We start from the raw sequence: 20435 nt of genomic DNA on the forward strand, positions 1-20435 counted from the left end.
AGTCTTGTTTTCCAATGGAAGATTCCATGGACCACCCAGGCTTTGCTCTAGTCCTTTTCTCAACCACGGAGCATCTAATTAAATCCCTTTCCATTCCTGACTCTAAGTGGAAGAGAGCCTACAGTCCTGTACAGTTTCTTTCCAGATGGAAATGCATAATTTAACAGAGATACAGCTGACAGGGAGAAGTGGGCCCAAAGCAGTATTAGCATTTGCCACAAATTGCATTAAATTACAAGGGGTACTTAATGAAGACATATTATAAAAAGAAGATTAAAGCCAATATTTAGTTTTTAAGCCCCTTCTAAGATTGTAGTGTGCCAGGCAACAAAAACTCAGTAAAAGTACTTTAGTGATACCAAGAGTTGTTTGGTTTTGCTACACATGATCATTAACGAGTCATGGCGTTGTGTCCCATTGTGTCCTACAGCTTTATTCCATATACACATATACATACACAAAAAGTTGCTAAGCACCTTACATTGTTTACAGCATAAGGAAAGTACTATTCAGAATGCTGTTCTGTAGACAGGGAACAAAACATGCAGACACTGGCTCTTCAGTGGCAAGTGAGCCTGTTTCCCTTGTTTAACCATGACTTGTTCTCTATGCTCATCCTAAAAAAAATAGGAGTGGAGGAAAATTTTTGTCAGGCTGTCAGCTGCCTCATTTTTAGAACTGGACATCATTGTTAATATCCCCAAAAAGAACATAGCAATGCAGAGTTGCTTTGCATTGGATGCTTCTTGAAGAGGCTGTAGGGAGTTTATGGAAGTATGCTATGAGAGCAGGTGCTGTGGCTCCACTACTGGCATACTGAGAAACATTCCAGTTTGGAAATTAACCCAGTTGATTACTGTTCTGGACATAGAAAGGTAGGGATGCTGGCAGTGTATGTGTAGCAACTCGAGTGTTTTCTCTGTGGGAAAACATGGGAATGGTACCACATCCAGCATCTGCACCTGAGAATACATTCGGATGAGGTCTAGAGAGGCTGAGTTCAGAAATATCTTTGTGCCATCTCACTTCTGGGATGCTTTAGTAAATAAAATAATGGTACAATTTATGCAGGAGAGCAGAGCAGGAAATTACTTTTATTGCTTCTCTTGGGCTAACCATGGAATGCAGCACAAGTCAAAATCATTACAGCAAAACAGGCTGCATCCCTATTTTGATTTGCTCTCCTCCTCTTGACTTTATGATGAGTCCAGCTCAGGGTCCCCTCCAAGAAGATGCTCAGTCCTGTTATGTAGCTCACCCTGTGCTGGAGCAGATCCTGGGCTGCCAGTGCACACAAGGAGTGCCACTTGTAATGGTAGATAGGATATCTGGGATATCTGAGTTGCAGAAAGGATGAAGAGGAAGGAAGACCAACTGTGTGCAGTCATCCTTTCTAATGCAATTCCTGCAGTTAAAAATAGCTAGTGGAAGCTGGCACTTCTGGCACATCCAGAGCGTCACCTTCCCAAGTATCTTTTTCTGGCCTGAGCTGTAGGAAGTTGCAAATGCAATCCGCTGTGTAATAGTGCAGCATATTCCTGGCCAAACCCCTCACCATTTTTTTCCTCTTCATGGTTAGCTAACAAATGTTATATGCCTCCCTTTCTTCTTTAAAACTGTTCTCTGCAGAACCAAGTATCATCCAGGCCATTGTGGAACATAACTTACTGTTCTCAATTTCTTCACATCAGTTCTGGCTGTGGTGAGAGGGAAGGCAAACATGGCTCTGGAACCCCTTGCCAGAATAGTTGCCCTGAAATGCCAGTCACAGTAATGATGATATTGAACAATATCAGATTTCATTATTTCACCCAACAGAGTTTTCAATGCCAAGTAATTTTTGTCACGACGGAAACCAGAAAGGTTTGAGTTAGATTGGTGATATTGCATAATTGGGTTTTCAAGAGAAGAAGAACAGAGAAATGAGAATAGTGGGGAAATCAGGCTTCTTGCTTTTGCAAATTGTAACCGCAGAAAATGCCAGAAGCTGTATTTCTTATCAAGAATAAAAGAGTTAATCTTTAATAGCCTGTCGCACAGACAGAATATATTTTACAACTTTCATTAGAAAAATTGAAAGAAACTAAAACTGTAAGTTTTGGTGATTTATAGCAGTAACCTATAGGAATGTCTTTAATAACAAGTTTACAGTTGAGTGCACTTATTTTGCCACTTTTCTCAGGGTTTTTTTTACTGTCTGTATGTTCAAAGATAGACATACAGACATAAACCCAGCTATTTTAGAGAAAGTCATCTGCAGAAAAGCAGATTCCCAAATTCTAACCGTGATGTTTGTCAGCTGCCCAAATGTTTATAAGGAATATATTTTCAATTCATTTCAAAGCACAAAGAGCAACAGAAATATGAGGAAAAGGTGAGGAAATTCTCTGGAAGCTTGTGCCTCATTGCTGGTACCTGTGATTTTGTTACTGAAATCATTAAGCAGGCAGTGTGTTGCTTGGAAAGATCTATTTTACAGGGAATCTCACAGAGAATGCCTTTCTGTCAGAAGCAGTACCTTGGTGGTCACCTGCTGCTGAAGACCGTGAGTGAGGTGTGGGAGCCCCGTTTTCTGCACTCCTGCCCCACAGGTTAAGGGCAAGAGAATGAGTGGGTAGCAGAGAGCAGTACTGTTGAGCAGAACAGCAGTTCTGGCTTGTAAGTCACATCTAACTGAAATTCAGGAGAGGAGATCCAGCTCGGGTAGTCATCGAAATGATTACACAAACTCAGTTGGAAAAGAATGCAGGGAGCTGGCAAGGGGACAAAGCTGGGGAGAGCTCAGACAAAAAACCTCCTGAAGTTTGGTGTTTTTTCTTCCCTTCCAGGATGTGTAGTTCAGAGGTAGGCAGAAGCAGTGGCCAGCCAACAAAGGCTAGATGCTGTGGTTTTGAAAGAGGCACTCGAGCATATGGAGCTTTCGTGCAAAAAAAAGAATGTTTTTTTGATCAATTCCAGGCGAGATGGCAGTTGTGTCATTCCGAGTGCTTCTCGTCAGATTAGATAGGATCACTAAGAGTCCTTTGGCATTTTCAGGCTGAGAGAAAAAACCCACATCTGGCTAGTAAAATTGTCCAGCACATATACACCCTTCTTCTTACTTAAATGTTAGATTATGGGGTCCTGAAGCCATGTCGGCCCCATATGTGACACTGGGTGGCACAGTTAGTGACAATTTGGACAGTTGTCTCCTGGTTGGGGAGGGAAACCTACTGCCAGAATTTCCAGTGTACTATCAAAATACCGTGATGTATTTTGGGCAGAGCTTTGGCTGTAGTTTCATTTCATCATTAAATGATATTTGTGAATTAACACAGAAGCATGAGCTTTGTTGGGATGAAAGCACAATTTGGCACAAGTGTGACATGAATAATGAAAGGAGTGAAGTACTGCTCAAGGAAATGAGATAAGTGAAGCTTTTGATTAGAGGAGGAGAGTAGCTGCATGTTGTTGAGGCTTGATAAACCAGTTTGAGAAGTACAAATCAACCTTCTGAGGAGCTGCTATATTTAGCACCAGGCTTCAACCACGACTCTTGATTCTGTGCAAGTTCAAATTTTGGGAGAGGTGGATACAGCTCCTGTTGCATGTGCAACTGAAAGTCCATCTTCTGTCTATTAGTGGTGATGTCTGTGTGCTTCCCTGTTGTTGACACATTGTGGTTTATAACTTTGCAAGAGTGCCACTGGAGAGTTTTGTGTTCAGATGAAATGTTATGAGAATTTTCCAGTACTGCATTTTATATTTCATACATTTTTTATATGCACTGCAGGGGGAAAAAATGTGTGGAGGGTTTTTTCTGCTGTTTCTGAGTTTCTATGTGAGGGATAAACTTCCAGACCAAATGAAAGGAGGTCACAGATCAAAGCTCAAATGTGGAACCAGGGAAGAAACAGATAATGAAGGCAAAAGTGAATTCAGTCTTAAACAGAAGATTTACACAGAAGTGTATCCCAAATTGAAAAATTCCATGCCAAAATATCTGTTGCCCTGGTAGTGTAGGAATCAGGGTACTGGTGAATTGTTTGGTTGACAGGAATCTCACAGGTTCAGCAACATGGATCGCTTGTTTTCACAGTGGTCTATGGAGCTCCTGCTTCCGTTGCTCTTACTCCATTATGTAAGAAAGAAATAAATTTGTCACTTCTCATAAATGCTATCTGGAGTTGAAAGGAGTTTATATGAGCATCATCACACTGAATTGTTTCGATGATTCAGAAAACAGAGTGCTCCCTGTGAGTGAACACTTTGTTGGCTTTCTGGGGTTAGACTAACCATCTACTACACAGAATAACTTTGTTCTCCAGTGCTGAGCAGCATACTGGAATATTATTATCCAGGGCAATGTGGCTCTCCTGCAATCTTTCCCAGACTTCAGTGTGCACTAAGAGAAAGCCATCACCTCACAGACACCTTGCAGTATTTTTCTCTTAAACACTGAGATGGGAGCTCCTCTGTTCTGATCCTGATTGAGAGTCCAGAAGAGCTGTGGAGGTCTACTTAATTATTTTGAATATCTCAGTTTTAGGGTTCCCAAGCTGTGCCTCACTTTCAAAGGATGGGTAGCTCATGTGATTCCTGTTAGCCCATAAAAGATCTGGAGCTTTGGATTCAGCCCACAGATGTCTCAAAGTGGGTGTTCTTAACATCCTTGATCTTAAGTTGGGTTAATTTCCCATCATGTGAAATGAGAGCACTATTACCTGCCTTCAAAGTTGATGCTGTATATGGGCTTTGAAATGTAAAGCAGACACTTTCATCTGTGCTTTTTAGATGACATACAAATTAAAAATTGCAGAGTTGTGAACATTGTATGTTTTATTTCCAACATTCACCACAAACCAAGCATTTCAGGGGAATTCATGCATCTGTAATGCTTGTCACTGATCTTTTTAGAAACAGTGCATAACTTAATGTAGTAGGATGTTTCAGAAAGGAAAGAAATTGCTTGCAGGAGGCCTTGTATTGAGATTAATCTCTCAGGAATGCAGGGGGTTAACGGTCAGGCTGATTAATCACTGTTAATGACCCATCAGGAAATCTGTCAGGAAGTGGGTAAAAATTCCTGATGGCTGATGTGAAGCATTGTGTGGTATGCTTTGGTTTTGATGTTTCCCAACTGATAGTCTACACTGGGTGTGGTTTGGTTACCTTTTAAGTTCTCAGGACATGTGAAGGACCAGATGATATGATGGCCTTGTTCAACTTGACTAAGTGAGCAAGAAACTTTCCCTGTTCAAGGCTGTGCAAGGACCTCACAACATAAATGCAAGAAAGTCAGGGATTGCTCCTTCCCACAGCTTCCCAGAACAGAGTCTGGTAAAGATGCAGAAAGGAAGCGTGATCATTCCCTCATTCCTCCAGAGCCAGCCCACAGGGTATGGGGGGAAGAGTGGAACAGGCAGCTTTCCCTGTGTGAACAAGGAGCCAGAGTATTAAGGCTTGGATACACAACTGAGTTAATGAATTGCCTGGTGTTGACTGAGGGTGAGGTTTCACAGTTGGCTCAAGCTGATCCAAGATCATGCTGAAAGGAGTGTTTCTAACCTCTTTCTTGTTTGCTGTGGACCAGCTATCATGTGGTAATACAGCAACTTGCTGATCTGGGTGGAAACTATTGTTTCTTGCTCAGTGTTGGCCAGCCCAGTCGTCAGAAGGATCACAGAACTGATCTGCCTCACTGCTTGGCCACACAAGTGCTAAATCTGATGTAGGGGAGGGCGTGGGAACATGAAACAGGGATAAAAACATGAGTGGGGACTGAGCCTTTCAGCAGTAGCATAGCCATGGATTGGCTTAAGCCTATTATGAAACTGCAGTCTGAATCACTGGAATTAAGAGTGCACTGTCAACCTACAGGGAATGCAAATGAAAATGTGTTAGCTTACACCTCCTGCCGTTGTTAAACACTGGCTGAGCTCAGCCATTCTGCACATGGCTGGGAGGAAGGAGCTACGGTGGGGCAGCATCTTAGCAGTTCCCCATGACTTTGCCTGGAGTGTGCAAACCACATCAGACAGCATTGGGGGGGTTTGTGGGGAAGGCAGAGGGGAAGAAGAAAGGAAGAGACAAGCACCACTACCATGATTCTCTCTATATATTTTCCTCTGGCTTAGGGTAACATCTACTCTTTCTTTGTGACAAGACTGCAGAAACACTCAGTTACCAGAGGACAAATTAAGTAATAGAGTTGGAGATCCAGACCCTAAAGCTCTGGGGCACAGTGTGCTTTTTCTTGTTGTTCTCCTATATTTTCAACCCAAGTAGCTTTGCAGTGCTATTTAGTCAGTACCAAGAGCCTAACTTACACCTAGCCAGGCAAGCCCTGCTATTTGATTCAAGTTCATTTCGTTTTTATTGCTAAATTTGGTAGTTCCCAGTTAAGGACTTCCTCCCCCATTGTTTTGGCTCAAAATTCCATGCAAAGATACAGGAATAACTGTGTTAGTGGAAAATTACTTAGTAATTTTCAAATATTTCATGTTTTAGGGGTTTGTAACAATAGGTCTCCTCCTTTAAGCACAGCTGTGCAGAGGCACACCAGTATCTGCAGGGTGCCCTACAAGGACAGCAATGCTTCCACACAGGATTAGCAACCCCAGACACTGTGGGAGTAATCATCCTTGTTAGGCCTTGATTTTAGGAAACAGTTTGAAGATAGTCAAATCAGTTTCATTTCAGGAGAGTTTCAAGATAGTAGAGTTAGTTTAATTTAAAGATTGTCTTGATTTAAACTGCCAAAATATCTTTCGAGTGAAACATGAGGAAATATGTGGGGAGGAAAACATTAACCTCTCAGAAAATAATTTTTAAAAGTATTCCACAGGCAAATAAATGCAGAAGTAAAAAGAAATAAAAAAACCCAAACAAAACAGCCAGGAACATTTCCAGAAATAAATCATTCTCCATCACACAGAGGATAAACATGGGTTCTTTCAGGAAGAAGGAAATCATAAAAATCCAAAAGCTGCATAACAAATCCAGCCACTGTGAGTGGGATTTTCGTGGCAAGGTTTTGGTAGTGGGGACTACAAGAATGGCTTCCCCCATGTCTGACAGAGCCAGTGATCCAAGAGGGACCCAGCACTGTCCAAGGCTGAGCCCTTCAGTGAAGGTGGTAGTGCCTCTGGGGTAATGTAGTTTTACCCCTTAAGACAGGGTAAAAATAGTGCTGTGCAACAAGAGCTGGAGAGCAGGAGATGTGACAGAAGCAATGGTGCAGACACCAAGGTCAGTGAAGAAGGAGGGGCAGAGATGCTCCAGGCTCTGGAGCTGAGGTTCCCCTGCAGCCCCTGGTGCAGACCATGGTGGAGCAGCTGTGCCCCTGCAGCCCATGGAGGTCCCTGGGGATGCAGAGATCCACCTGCAGCCTGTGGAGCAGCCCCACAGCAGAGCAGCTGGATGCCCAAAGGAGGCTGTGACCCCAGGGAGGCCTGTGCTGGAGCAGGGTCCTGGCAGGGCCTGTGGAGGGAGGAGGCCATGCTGTAACAGATTTGCTGACAGAACTTGTGATCCCATGAGAGACACACACTGGAGCAGCCTGTTCCCAAAGGACTGAACCACGGGGAAGGGACCCACTCTGGAGCAGTTTGTGAAGAGCCTGTGGGAAGGACTCATGTTCCATGGAGAATCCCATGGAGGACTGTCTCCTGTGGCAGGGACCCCATGCAGGAGCAGGGGAAGAGTGTGAGGAATCTTTCCCCTGAGGAGGAAGGAGCAGCAGAGAAAACATGTGGTGAACTGGCCACAATCCCCATCTTCTCCAATCCTGTGCTGCTGTGTGAGGTAGAGGTAGAGAAAATGGAAGTGAAATTAAACTTGGGAAGAATAGCGGATGGGGGAAGGTGTTTTAAGATTTGCTTTTATTTCTCATTATTCTACTCAGATCTGATTAGTAATAAGGTAATTTCCCTAAGTCAGGTCTCTTTTGATGATGTGATGGTGATTGCTGCCTGCCCTTATTCCAATCCACAAGCCTTTTGTTCTATTTTCTGTCCCTTGTTCACCTGAACAGGGGAGTGGCAGAGTAGCTTTGGTGGGCACCTGATATCCATCCAGGCTCAGCCCACCACACACTGTCATCAAAGGATATTTTATTCTCTGAGCATTTCAGCTGAAATTATCCCTCAGATGAGACACAGACCCAAATGGCACAAGACTATCTGGATATATTCAAAGGCTGTAAATATTTCTCCAGTTCCACTAGTAACCTTTCACCAAAGCACAGCCCAGGGATTCTTGTAGGGAGACATAGGCTTTTCCCACTTGTGAGCAATGGATAATGGATAGTGAGTGCCTTTGCTGACAGCTATTTTTGTGTTTCATAGGGCTAATTTGCAGTTTGGGTACAGAGTAGGCAGAGGTACAGCAGGGAATGTTGAGCAGATGTGACAGAGCGATAACATCCTCAGCATAATCCAGCTTCACACAGTTGTGGAGAGCTATAAATACAGCAGGAATTCTCCAAGGCCCAGTTCCTTTGACAGAGTTGGGCATCTCTGCATTGCCATGGATGTAGGCTGCACTAAATCAGCATAATTCTCAGGCTCCGTTTATTTGTGCACTTCTGTGAATGCTCCTTGGAGGCTGTAAGCATCACTGTGAGCAATGTTACTGGTTCTACATCATGAGGCACTTTTTGACAGCTTTTGGATTGATGTTTGATTTATTCACTACATGAAGAATTCATCATTACAGGCAAAACATTTCTCTTGTACTGCTGTACAACATCCTTTTCAGATGTTTCTTTGGGCCTTGGTAACATGCTCTTAGAATGTATTTAATGGAATGAATGCATGTTAATAGCCAGACTGCACAAGGACTGTAACTTCTTAAAAATCACCTGAGAAAAGTTTTCTGAGCTTCACTAACGTCAGGTTTCAGGAGGCAGAGCCCTCTCATGTTCTTCCATAGCTGCTGTTGCTCTTGCCCAGGAGGACAGGCTGGGAGGGCAAAGGCTGAGCAAAAGATTTCCCTGGAACAAGGCAGTGCAACTGCGGCCTCTCTGTGAACTGCAGCTTTTGGCCTCTTCGCCTCCAAATTTTTTTGGTGAGCAAGTCATCTTATTGTATAAGTGAAATGCATCCTAATAGCCTGTGCATGATGGATTGGAAAAGGCTTTACATGCTGGAAAGGCTGTTGAACAATATAGTTTCCACTTACAAAGCAGTTTCCTTAAAAAGCTTCTCGGGGCAGCATCATATAAAAATAGTTATACTAAAGTTGTGAACCAGCTTCTGACAAATCAGGACTAACAAAAGCTAAGGTATAAATAGAAGTGTTTTCATGGGTCTTCTCTTCTCTAGAGGCACACAGTCTCAATCAGTGCTGGATTGTAAGAAACAAAAATGCCCTTTTCCAGACACACAGGAAAACAAGGACCTTACAGACTAGTGGCACAGAATATAAATAGGTTTTCAAAACTGCTTCAAACCCATAAAAATTAGTCAAAACCATGACATTTGTATTTAAGAATGAGCCACAGCATATCAGACAATTTTAAAATCCAATTCTTTATTTTATTTCAAACAAACTAGCATCTCCTGCTTTAAGGAAAGGTTAAATACAGTATACTTTCATAATTATGGAATGAATTGTCTCCAGGCACTCAAGGATATGAGGATTATCTCAAAGTCTGCAGTGTATTAGAATTCCCAGAAGACAAATGCTGAAGAATGTAAAATATTACATACTCTGTATTTATATTTTGTCAGTGGACACTCTCAATGCACCTTAGTGGTCATTTTCAAATTAATTTTTTTTGTGAAGTAGGTTAGAATTCTTTTTCTTAGAGCAGGGTTTGAAACAGCTGAAATAGAAGTCTACTATTTGTTATTCCAGTGTTTGTGTAATCTTGATTTTACTCTGAGCCTGTTCCTTCTAGTGCTCTGTGCAAACCATTTCAGAATCTACCCAACCCAATGTAGTTTAATCCACAGTACCAAAGAAGGAAGGTCTGTTTCTGTAAGCCAAAAATAGTTCTTATTGCAGTTAACCTTGCAGCTGAACCAGTTGTGCTATTGCTCCTTGAGTCATGTTTGACCAGTCACGTCTGCACAGACCAGAAGCAAGGCTGAGCAGGGGATCTACATAATCAGTGAGATGCGTGACGCTGTTGTCAGTGCAGCAGCTCCTCTGCTGAAAACACCCCCCTCACAAAACATTAACTTATCAGCAACTGAATTTATGATACCCTTTGGGTCTGTGATAGCTGGGCTTTGCAGATACTGACTGCTTCAGTCTATGCATGGGAAGTGAGGATTTCAGAAAAAGTTTACTGGGACCAAATCCTTCTATAATTCTCCAATCACCCTGTAATCTTTGCTCTTGCAAAAAAATGCTAGGGGGGCTTTTTTCTATTCTGGATGGGAATCTGCTGTTCTCTCCCTTTTCTGCTTTCAGAGCCATTTATCATTGTTCAGCCAGGCTAAAAGGGAGATCCCCAGCCATCTCACAACCTCAGAGCATCACCCCTGAGCAGAGAACCACAGTAACATTGCAGAGAGAACTTACACTCCATCTCCCTGGCACACAGACTAAGACCTGCGTGACATGTGGTCAGTGTGTTTTTGTCCCTGTAGCCAACAGTGCAGCAATTATTAAAGAAAAAACCAAAAAGACACTATTCTGCTCCATGCTGCTGCCAGGTAACAGTTTATGCCATTTGACACCAGATATTCTGAGTATTACTCATTAAAATATTCGGCTACTTCCATTTCCCAGTGATCACTGTAAAAAATGTTCTTCCTGCTAGAGCAACAGCAGAACAGATCTACATGCTGAAATCCTACTCCTGTCTGTAACAACATCACCAAAATAGCTTTAATAATTAATCATGCAGTGATTAGATTACAAACTCTGAGGTGGGATGGAGATTTTTGTATTATGCATCAGACAAAAGACACTGGCAATGCTTAACTAGCAGTCACCTGCTCCTGCTCCACCTGCCATTGTGGGAACACTCCGGAAACCAGAAGGGAGACAAAGGCCCAACAGAAATTGATAAAAACCTTCACCTGCTCCTGGTATGTTCAGGAATACAGAACTGTTGAAACAGGTGCTGCTACAGCTGCATGCAGGGGTACAGCTTTGATTATTAACTTGTCATTTGCCAGGCCATGCTCCATTGTATCCTGACAGAAGACAGCATTCAAGCTCCAGGCCAGGCAGGAGTTAAGCAGGGAGTTTTCTTCTGGAAACACCAATGCAAACAGCCACTGTGGCAGGGCTGGGCAAGGAGAGGCCAAGTGTGGGGAAGGGCCCCTGTCCTGTGCTCACCCCTGTTAGGGTCCCTTGCAGTGCCCACACTGCTCTGCCCTGTCAGCTGCTTGCAATATCGGAAACAAATTTCTGTGCAAGTGGCATTGTTTTGCTGGAATGATTTTATATGCAGCTGATTTCAAGGCAAGTAAGAGTATAAGACACTAGTATTCAAAACTGGAATTCAACACTAGTATTCAAAATTGGAATATTACTTCCTAGTCTTAACTTCCATTAGAAATTTTGCTGAACTGTTTTGACAGTTTTTCTAGACCCTTTGCTCTTGCTGCATGACTCTTGGGGCCTATTTATTACAACTACAGAGGCAAAATCCCTCCTCCATATGCTGGATCTGGAATGAAATAAGATAATACTAGTGTGTCTAGTTTAATGCCTTCACTGGTATAAAAGTATGATTTAAAAAAAGGGACCTTAGGACCAGTTTTATGGTAGCCACTAGAACTGGTATCAGTCTGGCCTTAGAATCAAGACAGTTTTAGGGGAGGAGAGGGAAAGAACACTGAGGACTGAAATGAGCAAATCAAGTTAAACATGACCATCAATCAAGTTAAATTTTGCCAGTTGCTGGGGACACTTCATAGCAGTGAACAGCTAAACAACAGTTACTGTTAAGAAGTGCTTGGGAGGCAAAGAGCTGTCACTGCCTGCTGACCAGAGCACAGCCAGCAGTGTCTGGGCAAAAGGGTCAGGGCAAGCTGGGGTGTGGCTGGTGCCCATGTGGGACAAATGTACTCCATGCCTCCCCAGGGCTCCCACGGGGCACTCAGGGCATGGATTGGGAACGATGGGTAGCTCAAGGGGGCCATGGCTGCCAGAGCTCCCAGTGAATGCCACTGTCCTCATCCTCCATGGTCAAACTCAGCACAGGTGGCAAAGCTTGCCCCAGGAATAAAAGTGATTTATGTGACAGATACAATGCTAGTTTTTAATGACAGTGGGATCTTTTTAACAAACAACAGCTGTTCTGGAAGTGTCAAAACATATCGCCCTGCAACTAGGAATTTACACAAACCACATAGCTTGTTTTTCCTCCCCCTTTTCACTGCCCCTTTTACCACTGACCTTTATGAAAAACGGAAGTTAAATAAGGGAAAAATAGCTTTAATGAAACATCAAGGTTGAGAAATCAAAATCAGACACTCCAGCAACAGGAAGTTTCAAAAGCAGTGTTCATAACAATATCTTGCTGAACTGTGGCACACTTGCTTTGCTTTTTCTTTAAGTTTAAAGCCATATTATAGTGCTCACCTTGACTCAGCAGCTGGGCACAAAGAGAGTATTGTGGCATTAGTTTAACTTTACAAAATTTCCTAGGCATAGAGAAGTGTATTGAACTCAACCCCTGAACAATTTCCTGACCCCTGCAATCAGTGCTACAGCTTGTGTCTTTCCGGTAAAGGCATCTGAATTGTTTCCCTGTGCAAATACACTTAAGCTTGTTTGTTGTTTTATTCTAGGGCGCTGGAGACAGTTTTGTGGGAGCACTGGCCTTCTACCTGGCCTACTATCCCAAGTTATGCATGGAGGAAATGATCAGGAAGTCCAACTGCGTCGCATCAGTGAGCGTCCAGGCACCAGGGACACAATCTTCATATCCTTACAGGAAGGACTTGCCTCAGGACCTTTTCTAATTGATAGTCTAGCTCACTGTACTGATTTTATCTCATACCAGACAGCATTATTCTCCTGACTGCACTGAGGTTCTCCTCTGCTGACTGGAAAGGCCAGCAGAGTCTCTTTGCTTCTCGTTTCAGGAATCCTTGTGTTCCTGTTGCACAGCAGTAGATGGGGTGTGGGTGGTGGGTCTCTCAAACACAGCACAGCAGCTCTCTCTGGCCCCACACAGCCCTGTGGCCATCCCACACAGTGTGCCTTATTGAACTACATGAAGTTTACAGCAAACACCTGCAGGGTATGGGCTCCTGACAGTATTTGCACTTGATTTTATCAGAAGTGCTTATGTGAAATGGCAGCACGTGAAGCAGAGCATTAGCTTTGAGACTGCAACTTCAGTGCTCAAACTCCAGGGCCAGTGTTTGGCTCACCACAAAGCCCCGTACATGGAGCCTGGGCGTGCCTGTGCCCATGTGCCTCAGGTGTGGCACTGCACTCTGTGCCACCCCACACTCAGCAAGGTCCCTCCAACTGCAAACAGGACACCACTGCTACTGAGGTAGGCTTGGAAAAATGTCTCTGGCCACATTGCTCTGAACACAGGCAAGCTAATCAAGGATAAAATGCTTACAAAAACATCAGAGAACTACCTTGGCTGTTTTCTTCATGTTTGACAAAAACCCAAGAATGAAAAATCTGTCCTACTAACCTGGCTGAAAATAATACCTATTATAAAGCCTATAACCATATTAATAGCTTATCCAAAAACTCATCTAGGTTCCCATTCCTGCTGTCCTCAGAAGGAGCTGGTGCAACATTACCCCTCCAAGTTATGACACCAGCCCGTGGTCACTACTGTCGCATCTGTGGCTGGTAGGTTAGAAAAACTTGCAATCCTGCCATTGAATTCCTGCTGTGGAAAATGTTAATTTTTATTGCTTTATAAAACAATAGTTCCTTTGAAGATTACAGCCTCTTTCACAATAGAAAACACAGACAATGGGATTTGCTATTTAATTTTTTTTAATTGAACACTGTAAAAATAACTCAAAAGATAAATAAATGTTACTGTGATGATCTATGTCCAGACATTAAGAATTTTCTCTCTCTACATTGTTTTATTCACAATGGTTTTCAAATCACAGGAGACGGTGATCCCAGTTCATTTCCTCTGTTTTCAGCCCATGTTGCTGGATTTCTGAATCAGTGTTCACCCCATCCTCCCCCCAGACCATCCTTGTCTTGTGTATAAATCAACTCCAGTCATTGTTCACACAGAACGGATTTTTCTCTTCTCTGTGAAGAGGACACGTTGTTTTGCTATAGGGGAAAAAAAAGAGAAAAAAGAATCCGTTAAGAAGCCTGAAGTGTTAAAATTCAATTCAACCAGCCCACGTTCCTTTTCTCCTGGCTGCCTTCACTGCTTAAATGAGTGTGCAGCAACTGACTGGCACACCACTGTTGTTAACCAAGTCTTGAAGGAGTTTCGTGTGCTTTCACTTAACCACATGTAATTTTTAGTTCCTAAGATGTCCACTTTACCTCTGTGAGAGTAAGTGTCAGAATGCAAGTGACTGAAAACACTCAACATCTGCTCTGTGTGACTGTTCTGAGTCATAGCTGTTCAATGTAGGGACAAAAATAGGTTCTTTCTGCTTTCTACTACTCTTCAACTCCAGAGCCCAAACAACTACAGATGATGAGCTGGATCCAGTTGGCCTCACAGACTGACTGAGAACTTAGCCAATTGTCCTGTGGATCTCTCAGCGAGGCACAAAGTGGCCGTGACCACAACGCCTGATGCAGGTGTTTGCAAAAAAAAACCTGCAGGGGCAGGTTAGGCATAGTCAATACATTAATGAAAACCAAAAATTACAAAATAAAGCAGAGCAAAGCTTTAAAGTGTCATCTGAAAATCCACAGTTTGGTTAGTTTCATTATATGAATTCCTTTGAAAGCTACGCAAGAGCAGTCCACACAACAAAATCTCCTCTTCCACAAAAAAGTTTCATTTTAAGAAATCCTGCAGATAGTACAGATTCTGTTGCTGCAGCTGGGAGGTAGTGAAACTTGGGCAATCCTGCCACTACTTCACTAAAATGCTTCATTCTGTGGATGTCCCAGGTTTCTAAGAAGTATAAAACATAAGGTGAAAACACATGCCAAGTGAAAATGCTTCCAAACATATTCCTGATGTGAGTTGTTATCTAGACTCAAATTTACTTCCCTTCACACATGCAACACTTTCTCACATCAATTTCTCACTTGTGTTCTACTACAGGCTAAAAAGATCAAACCTTTCTTCAGCAACCTACTACATGTTCTAAGTTCTTCTTTTTCTTCACTTTCCTACAAGTTGCAAAGCTTCTGGAGGATCACTCTGCACACTGTTTCAGTGCAATAATTTATTTTTCTTATTCAAGAATATAATGCCAGAGATCTCTGATTGCCCTTCTGTGTGGAATTCAAAAGGAAAGCCACAACCTCTGTCACCTTTGAAAACTGCATATTGCTTCCCTGGTGGTGTCTCTCACCTCTCAAAGCTCCTGTACTGTTAGCTCTGAGAATGAAAAGGTAGTCCTCTAACAAGAACATTGTAAGAAAAAATAAACTCGAATCACATGCATTATCACAGCATTGAACTGGCCATCCATTATCTACTTAGAGCTGCTTAATACATTTCTTATATTCTACAACTTTAAATAAGCCTTTTTTGCATTAGCTACAGCATGTTATTTCTAATATGGTTTGGTTTAAGCTTTTTATATAAAATTCAGCTTTTTAATGCTAACAACAGAAACTTGAACCCTTAGTCACATTTCAAAAAGCTGGGTGAGCAAAAGACAGTGTGGCAGGTGCTATAACCTGTCCAACAAATCAGATTCTTAAACAGAGAAAATCTGCAAGGACCAGGGGAACATAAAAGAATCCACTAACTGCCATCTGGAGAGTGATATCATTTGTGGAATAGGAAGAATCTGTGCCTATTTCTTTAGAAGAAAAAGTCCATTTTGTAAGAGATGGTTAAAATTTCTGGTCTAGAGCTCCCACCGCAGCTTAACAGAACACTTCTGTTGATGCATACTTTGTGCCTGCTTGTTGGAGGTAGCACAGTCTAGCAAACCACACAAAGAAACAGAATGAAAGAACTCCTGTGTCACTCGACTTCGCCAGTGACATGTGGCATGGCTGTCATCAAAGTCTCTGATGTGTCAGGCAAGTCATTACTTTGTTTCACTGCCACAATCTGTAAAATGAGGGTAACATTTACTTCCCACTGGAATGTCATGAAGAACAGCAACTGTACAGTCATTTCAGTATGAAACATGTTATGACATATTCTGCTTAGATGGGAAAAATCCTGTTGCATTCAAATCTTGTCTCCCACAGAGTCAGAGAAGCTCACACAAAGCACGAGCCCTTACCGATGGGATCGTATCTCAGCAGGACCAGTTTTTCCTGCAGCCGCAGTCTCCTGATGTTGAAGCAGTAGCCTGTCTCTGCAGCGCTCTTCATCCTCACCAGTATGTACCTACAGTCACAAGGGATGGCTCTGTGTCAGGGCACTCACTGAGGGCCCACCAACCTGCCAGGGCATGGCTACTGGACAAGCTTTCAGCACACACAGTTTGAGACAATCACATTTCATTTCAACTTCAGGGATGGGAGTATCAAAACTATGTACACTTAACTTTTAACACAGACAAACACTAAACCATAAGCTCCAGCATCAAGTTTAAGTAAGTAATTCCTTAAGGATATTAAGGATATATCTTTAATATACAAGGGTACAAGCCTAGAGAGGAGTAACTCCTCCAAAAAACAGTGAGGTGGGAGGAGTAGAAGCAGGAGAGACAAAAAGGAAAATCAGCATACAGTTGAGTCACTAAGGCTTACAAGCTAAGGGCAAGAGAGGAAGGATGATGGTAGTTGAAGATGTTCAGGCTGTAGATAACACTGTATCACAGACTATCACTTCCTCATGCAGAGAGGAAGCTCAGCAGATAGGCTGGCACAAGAGGCATGCGAAAGGAGAAGCAGAACCCCTTGGCACCATCCTGCTGGAGATACAGAACTCGTTATTAACCCAGCCCCGGGAATCCCCTTCCCCACTGGAGGGCTCTTGGTTTGCGGGGCAGGCTGGCAGCAACCGCGGTGTCCCGGGAGCAGGAGACTGAGGAAGCTGCTCCACACCTCCAGTCTAGAAGTATGCCAAGATCCAAGCAACTTCCCAGTTTCAAAAGAAATGTAAAACCCTCAAACCAGTCTGTAAATTATATCTTTCCCTTCCATTTCAATGAAGAGATGGATACATCTCAGTTCACTTTCCATTTTCCTGTATTTTCCTGTTTCTAACAAAATGGTCTGTCAAAATGAACCCGTTCTTCCTCACTTGTACAGCTCTGACCCGTTACTTCCTTAAGCTCTTCCTTTGCAGCTTTGCAATCTAATTTACTATTGAGTTCAAAATAAAAAGAAAGACACTGAATTCCTGCAGACAACTGACTGAACATACTTTTGGGATTATTCCTGGTTGTTGTCCTGTCCTGCACACTACTGCAGGTGTGCTGTGAAGCTTCAGTAACCACAAAGACTCCTTTCCCTATATCTCACCCACTTCCTCAAAGCCTCTGGGCAGTTTCCCCTTTCTGGAGGAATCAGTGGCATCAGTGTGGCCAGGCCTTCAAATTCTTGTGCACCACACATCTGAGGCCAAGCCCATTCAAAACAATACACCTTGCTCAAAAAAATTACTCCCCTGTGAAGGAATGTAACAAGGAGCAGAGGTAGAAAACATTAGAAAGCTGTCAGGACAAGAAGAAACCCAAGGGGAATGGAGAAGGATAAATAATAATAAATAATATAAGAACATATTACTGGAGTGCATATGGGACTGTAAAAGAACAGAAAGAAACATCGGGTTTAAAAAACAAAAAGGGGAGCGTGTGGTAAAAATCCCTACATGAACATTAGTAACACCATTTAAAAAAGCTACTTTTTCACCTTGCAGAAACTTCCTGGTTTGCTGTGTTTGTTTTTTGAACAGATAACAGTAGAACAATGAGATGTCAAGTTGCTCTCTGTCAGGCACATACTTGGGAAGTGCTTTCTTAATTTAAAAGCCTGACAATTGTGCAGAAATTCTGTACAGAAGAATCTGCTCAAATGTGGCAAGTGGTCGGTACTGGCTCTGCTGGGGGCAGGTTCTTAAAAAAACCAAAATACAGAAAATGTACCAAAGGCCATAGATCCCAGGCCTGTGTGGAATCAAGTATAATACACTCACACAGAATGCAAATTCTGGGAAGGGAAAATAGGAATGAGTCCACATAAATGTACCAGTTTAGCCTCTTGGATTTGTCTAGCTAATTTTCTTACAAAGAGCATTCTGGATCCAAGTCAGTTTCTCCACATGATCTTGTTTCCTTGTGCCTACATTGCAAGAGCACTGGTGTGCTCAAAGCACATATTCCTTTCTTTCCAATCCTTAACACAGGTCAGAGGACTGTGACTAATTTCTTTCCAGAGCCCACTAACATCTCTGCTCAGCTGGACTAGAGAGCAAACTGAGATGCTCAGAGCACCCCATCCATTCCTCACACCCAAACTCAGGGTGCTGACTGCACCCCATCCATTCCTCACACCCAAACTCAGGAATATGCTCAGCCTAGGAAGTGTTCTGCACTCTGGCTATGGCAGAGCTTCACAGCACCTGCCCAAAGTCCACACCACAGACAACAAAGACCCATGTTGTACCTTAGTTTACTCTCCTCAGCTAAAAAGGTATGACAGGTGAACAACAGGGAAAATACTTGGATAATTTACAACCTCTCTAATCACAGAGCACAGAGGTGTGCTCCCCTTTGTGCAGGGAGCTTGGGAGATTACTGCTGAGCTCAATGCAACAGCCCATAGGACAAAACCTGCCTCTGCTGCAAGTTCAGAACCCATGGCAGAGTTTTCACACCGTTCTGTACTTACCTGTGAGAAGACACACATACAGAATGGCTGAGAGGATGCAGCCAGACTCAAAGACTGGAATTCTCTCAGGTATATTAAAAAATTCTAGAGAAGCTTAACATTTTGTAAAGATACAACATAACAGTAATCAAAAACTGGTGAGGAAAACCATCACTTACTTAGATTTGCTCTTGGCCACTGGTTTGGTTTTTTTCAGCATGAAGAAGAGAAAAACAGAAGAAACAGTTACCATTTTATCTTTTTCCTTTATATGCAACATACAAAGATTAAGTGTGTTTCGTGGCCTGACTTTGCTAAAGCCCCAGAGCCATAGTGCAAAGAGATTCACTGTCACGATAAAGCACCACTCATTCTTCCACGTGCTGCCAGCTCCCTGCTCTTTGTGCATCATATCACCTTTGTGTCTGTGCAAATGCAGTGCCCAGCATGACAGGCTGCACTTGCTGCACCCTCCAGATGTTCTCAGTAAGTTTTCAGTGTCAGAGCCGAGTATGATTCTCTGGGTGAATGTGAAGTTGAGACAGGTGTGAGGAGCATTGCTGGTGCAAACTGCAGTCCCAGTCTCCTGGATTTGTTTCCACCATCCCAGCTTTTGTTCCCGCTGTGGTGCCAGCACAAGGGCTGGCACGGCCACAGGGGCAGAGCAGGGAGCGCTTCTCAGCCGGGCCCGACCTCCCACGGACCTGCCTGGGGGCCCGCTCAGCTAACCCACAGCACAGCACGAAACAGGCTGAACTACTGCTCTGTCATCTCCCTGAAGTTAAGGTAATCATAAATCTGCAGCACAAGTTCAAATCCCCACTAAAAAAAGGGAGGTTATGTTTATTGTGTCTGTGCAAGTCTCGTTTAGGTCACACTGCGGTTCCTCCGGGGCACCCTGGGAGGCCCCGCGGCCGATGGAGGGGAAGGGCGGGGAAGGGCCGGGAGGAGTCACCAAGGTCGCGCCGCCGGAGCCGCCCGCCCTCAGAGCCGCCCCCGCGGTCACTGCCACGGCCACGGCCATTGCCATTGCCGCCGCCCGGCCCCGCCGCGCCCGCGCCACTCACGGGCCGCCGCCGTCAGGAACATCGCGCCGGGCCCGCCGCCACCGCCACCGCCACCGCCCCGCCCCTTCCCTTCCGCCGCCACAACCGCGTCCGGGGCGCGGGGCCGGGCAGCGGGGCCGGGCCGGCAGGGCCGCACCGCCCACGGGCGGGGCCGGCGGCGCTCCCGTGCCCGTGTCTGTGTGTCTGTGTATCTGTGCGTCTGTGATCGTGCCCGTGCCCGCGTCCGCATCCAGCACAAGCTGTGGCCAGCAGGCCGAGGAGGTGATCCTGCCCCTCTGCGCAGCCTGGTGAGGCACACCTGGAGTGCTGTGTCAGCTCTGAGCTCCTCAGGACAAGAGGGACACGGAGCTGCTGGACAGTACCTGGTGGAGGGCAGCAGAGATGAGTGAGGGACTGGAGCTTCTCTCTCATGAATAAAGGCTGTGGGAACTGGGCCTGTTTTATCTAGAGAAGAGAAAAGTGAGAGGGGATCTCACTAGTGCATATAAATATCTCAAAGGTGGGTGCCACGAG

The 20435-nt window shown here is 44.0% G+C and overlaps 2 protein-coding genes across 3 annotated transcripts in view; one reads left to right on the top strand and one right to left on the bottom strand.

The window, feature by feature from the left end:
- Positions 1–14162, top strand: part of RBKS (ribokinase) — a 73549-nt gene extending 59387 nt beyond the window's left edge. For both annotated transcript variants that reach the window (XM_058800995.1, XM_058800996.1), the window contains exon 8: positions 12738–14162. In XM_058800995.1, coding sequence (XP_058656978.1) covers positions 12738–12911 — 174 coding nt within the window. In that variant the 3' untranslated portion in view covers positions 12912–14162. The remainder of the gene's footprint in view (positions 1–12737) is intronic.
- Positions 13902–20010, bottom strand: MRPL33 (mitochondrial ribosomal protein L33). The gene is made up of 4 exons (XM_058800997.1): positions 19923–20010; positions 19035–19053; positions 16320–16426; positions 13902–14214 (listed from the first exon to the last, which is right to left on the bottom strand). The coding sequence occupies exons 1-4, from the start codon at positions 19942–19944 to the stop codon at positions 14165–14167; spliced, it is 198 nt and encodes a 65-aa protein (XP_058656980.1). The 5' UTR covers positions 19945–20010; the 3' UTR covers positions 13902–14164.
- Between the last annotated feature and the right edge of the window lie 425 nt (positions 20011–20435).

The sequence above is a fragment of the Ammospiza caudacuta genome, chromosome 3 (genome assembly GCF_027887145.1).
Source record: "Ammospiza caudacuta isolate bAmmCau1 chromosome 3, bAmmCau1.pri, whole genome shotgun sequence".
Lineage (NCBI taxonomy): Eukaryota > Metazoa > Chordata > Aves > Passeriformes > Passerellidae > Ammospiza > Ammospiza caudacuta.

Excerpts from the sequence above, each read along its gene's own strand:
- MRPL33 (XM_058800997.1), bottom strand. The coding sequence starts at position 19,944 with ATGTTCCTGACGGCGGCGGCCC. Across the intron at positions 14,215-16,319 it reads GCTGAGATACGATCCCATCG|CAAAACAACGTGTCCTCTTC; the intron begins GTAAGGGCTCGT and ends TTTCCCCTATAG.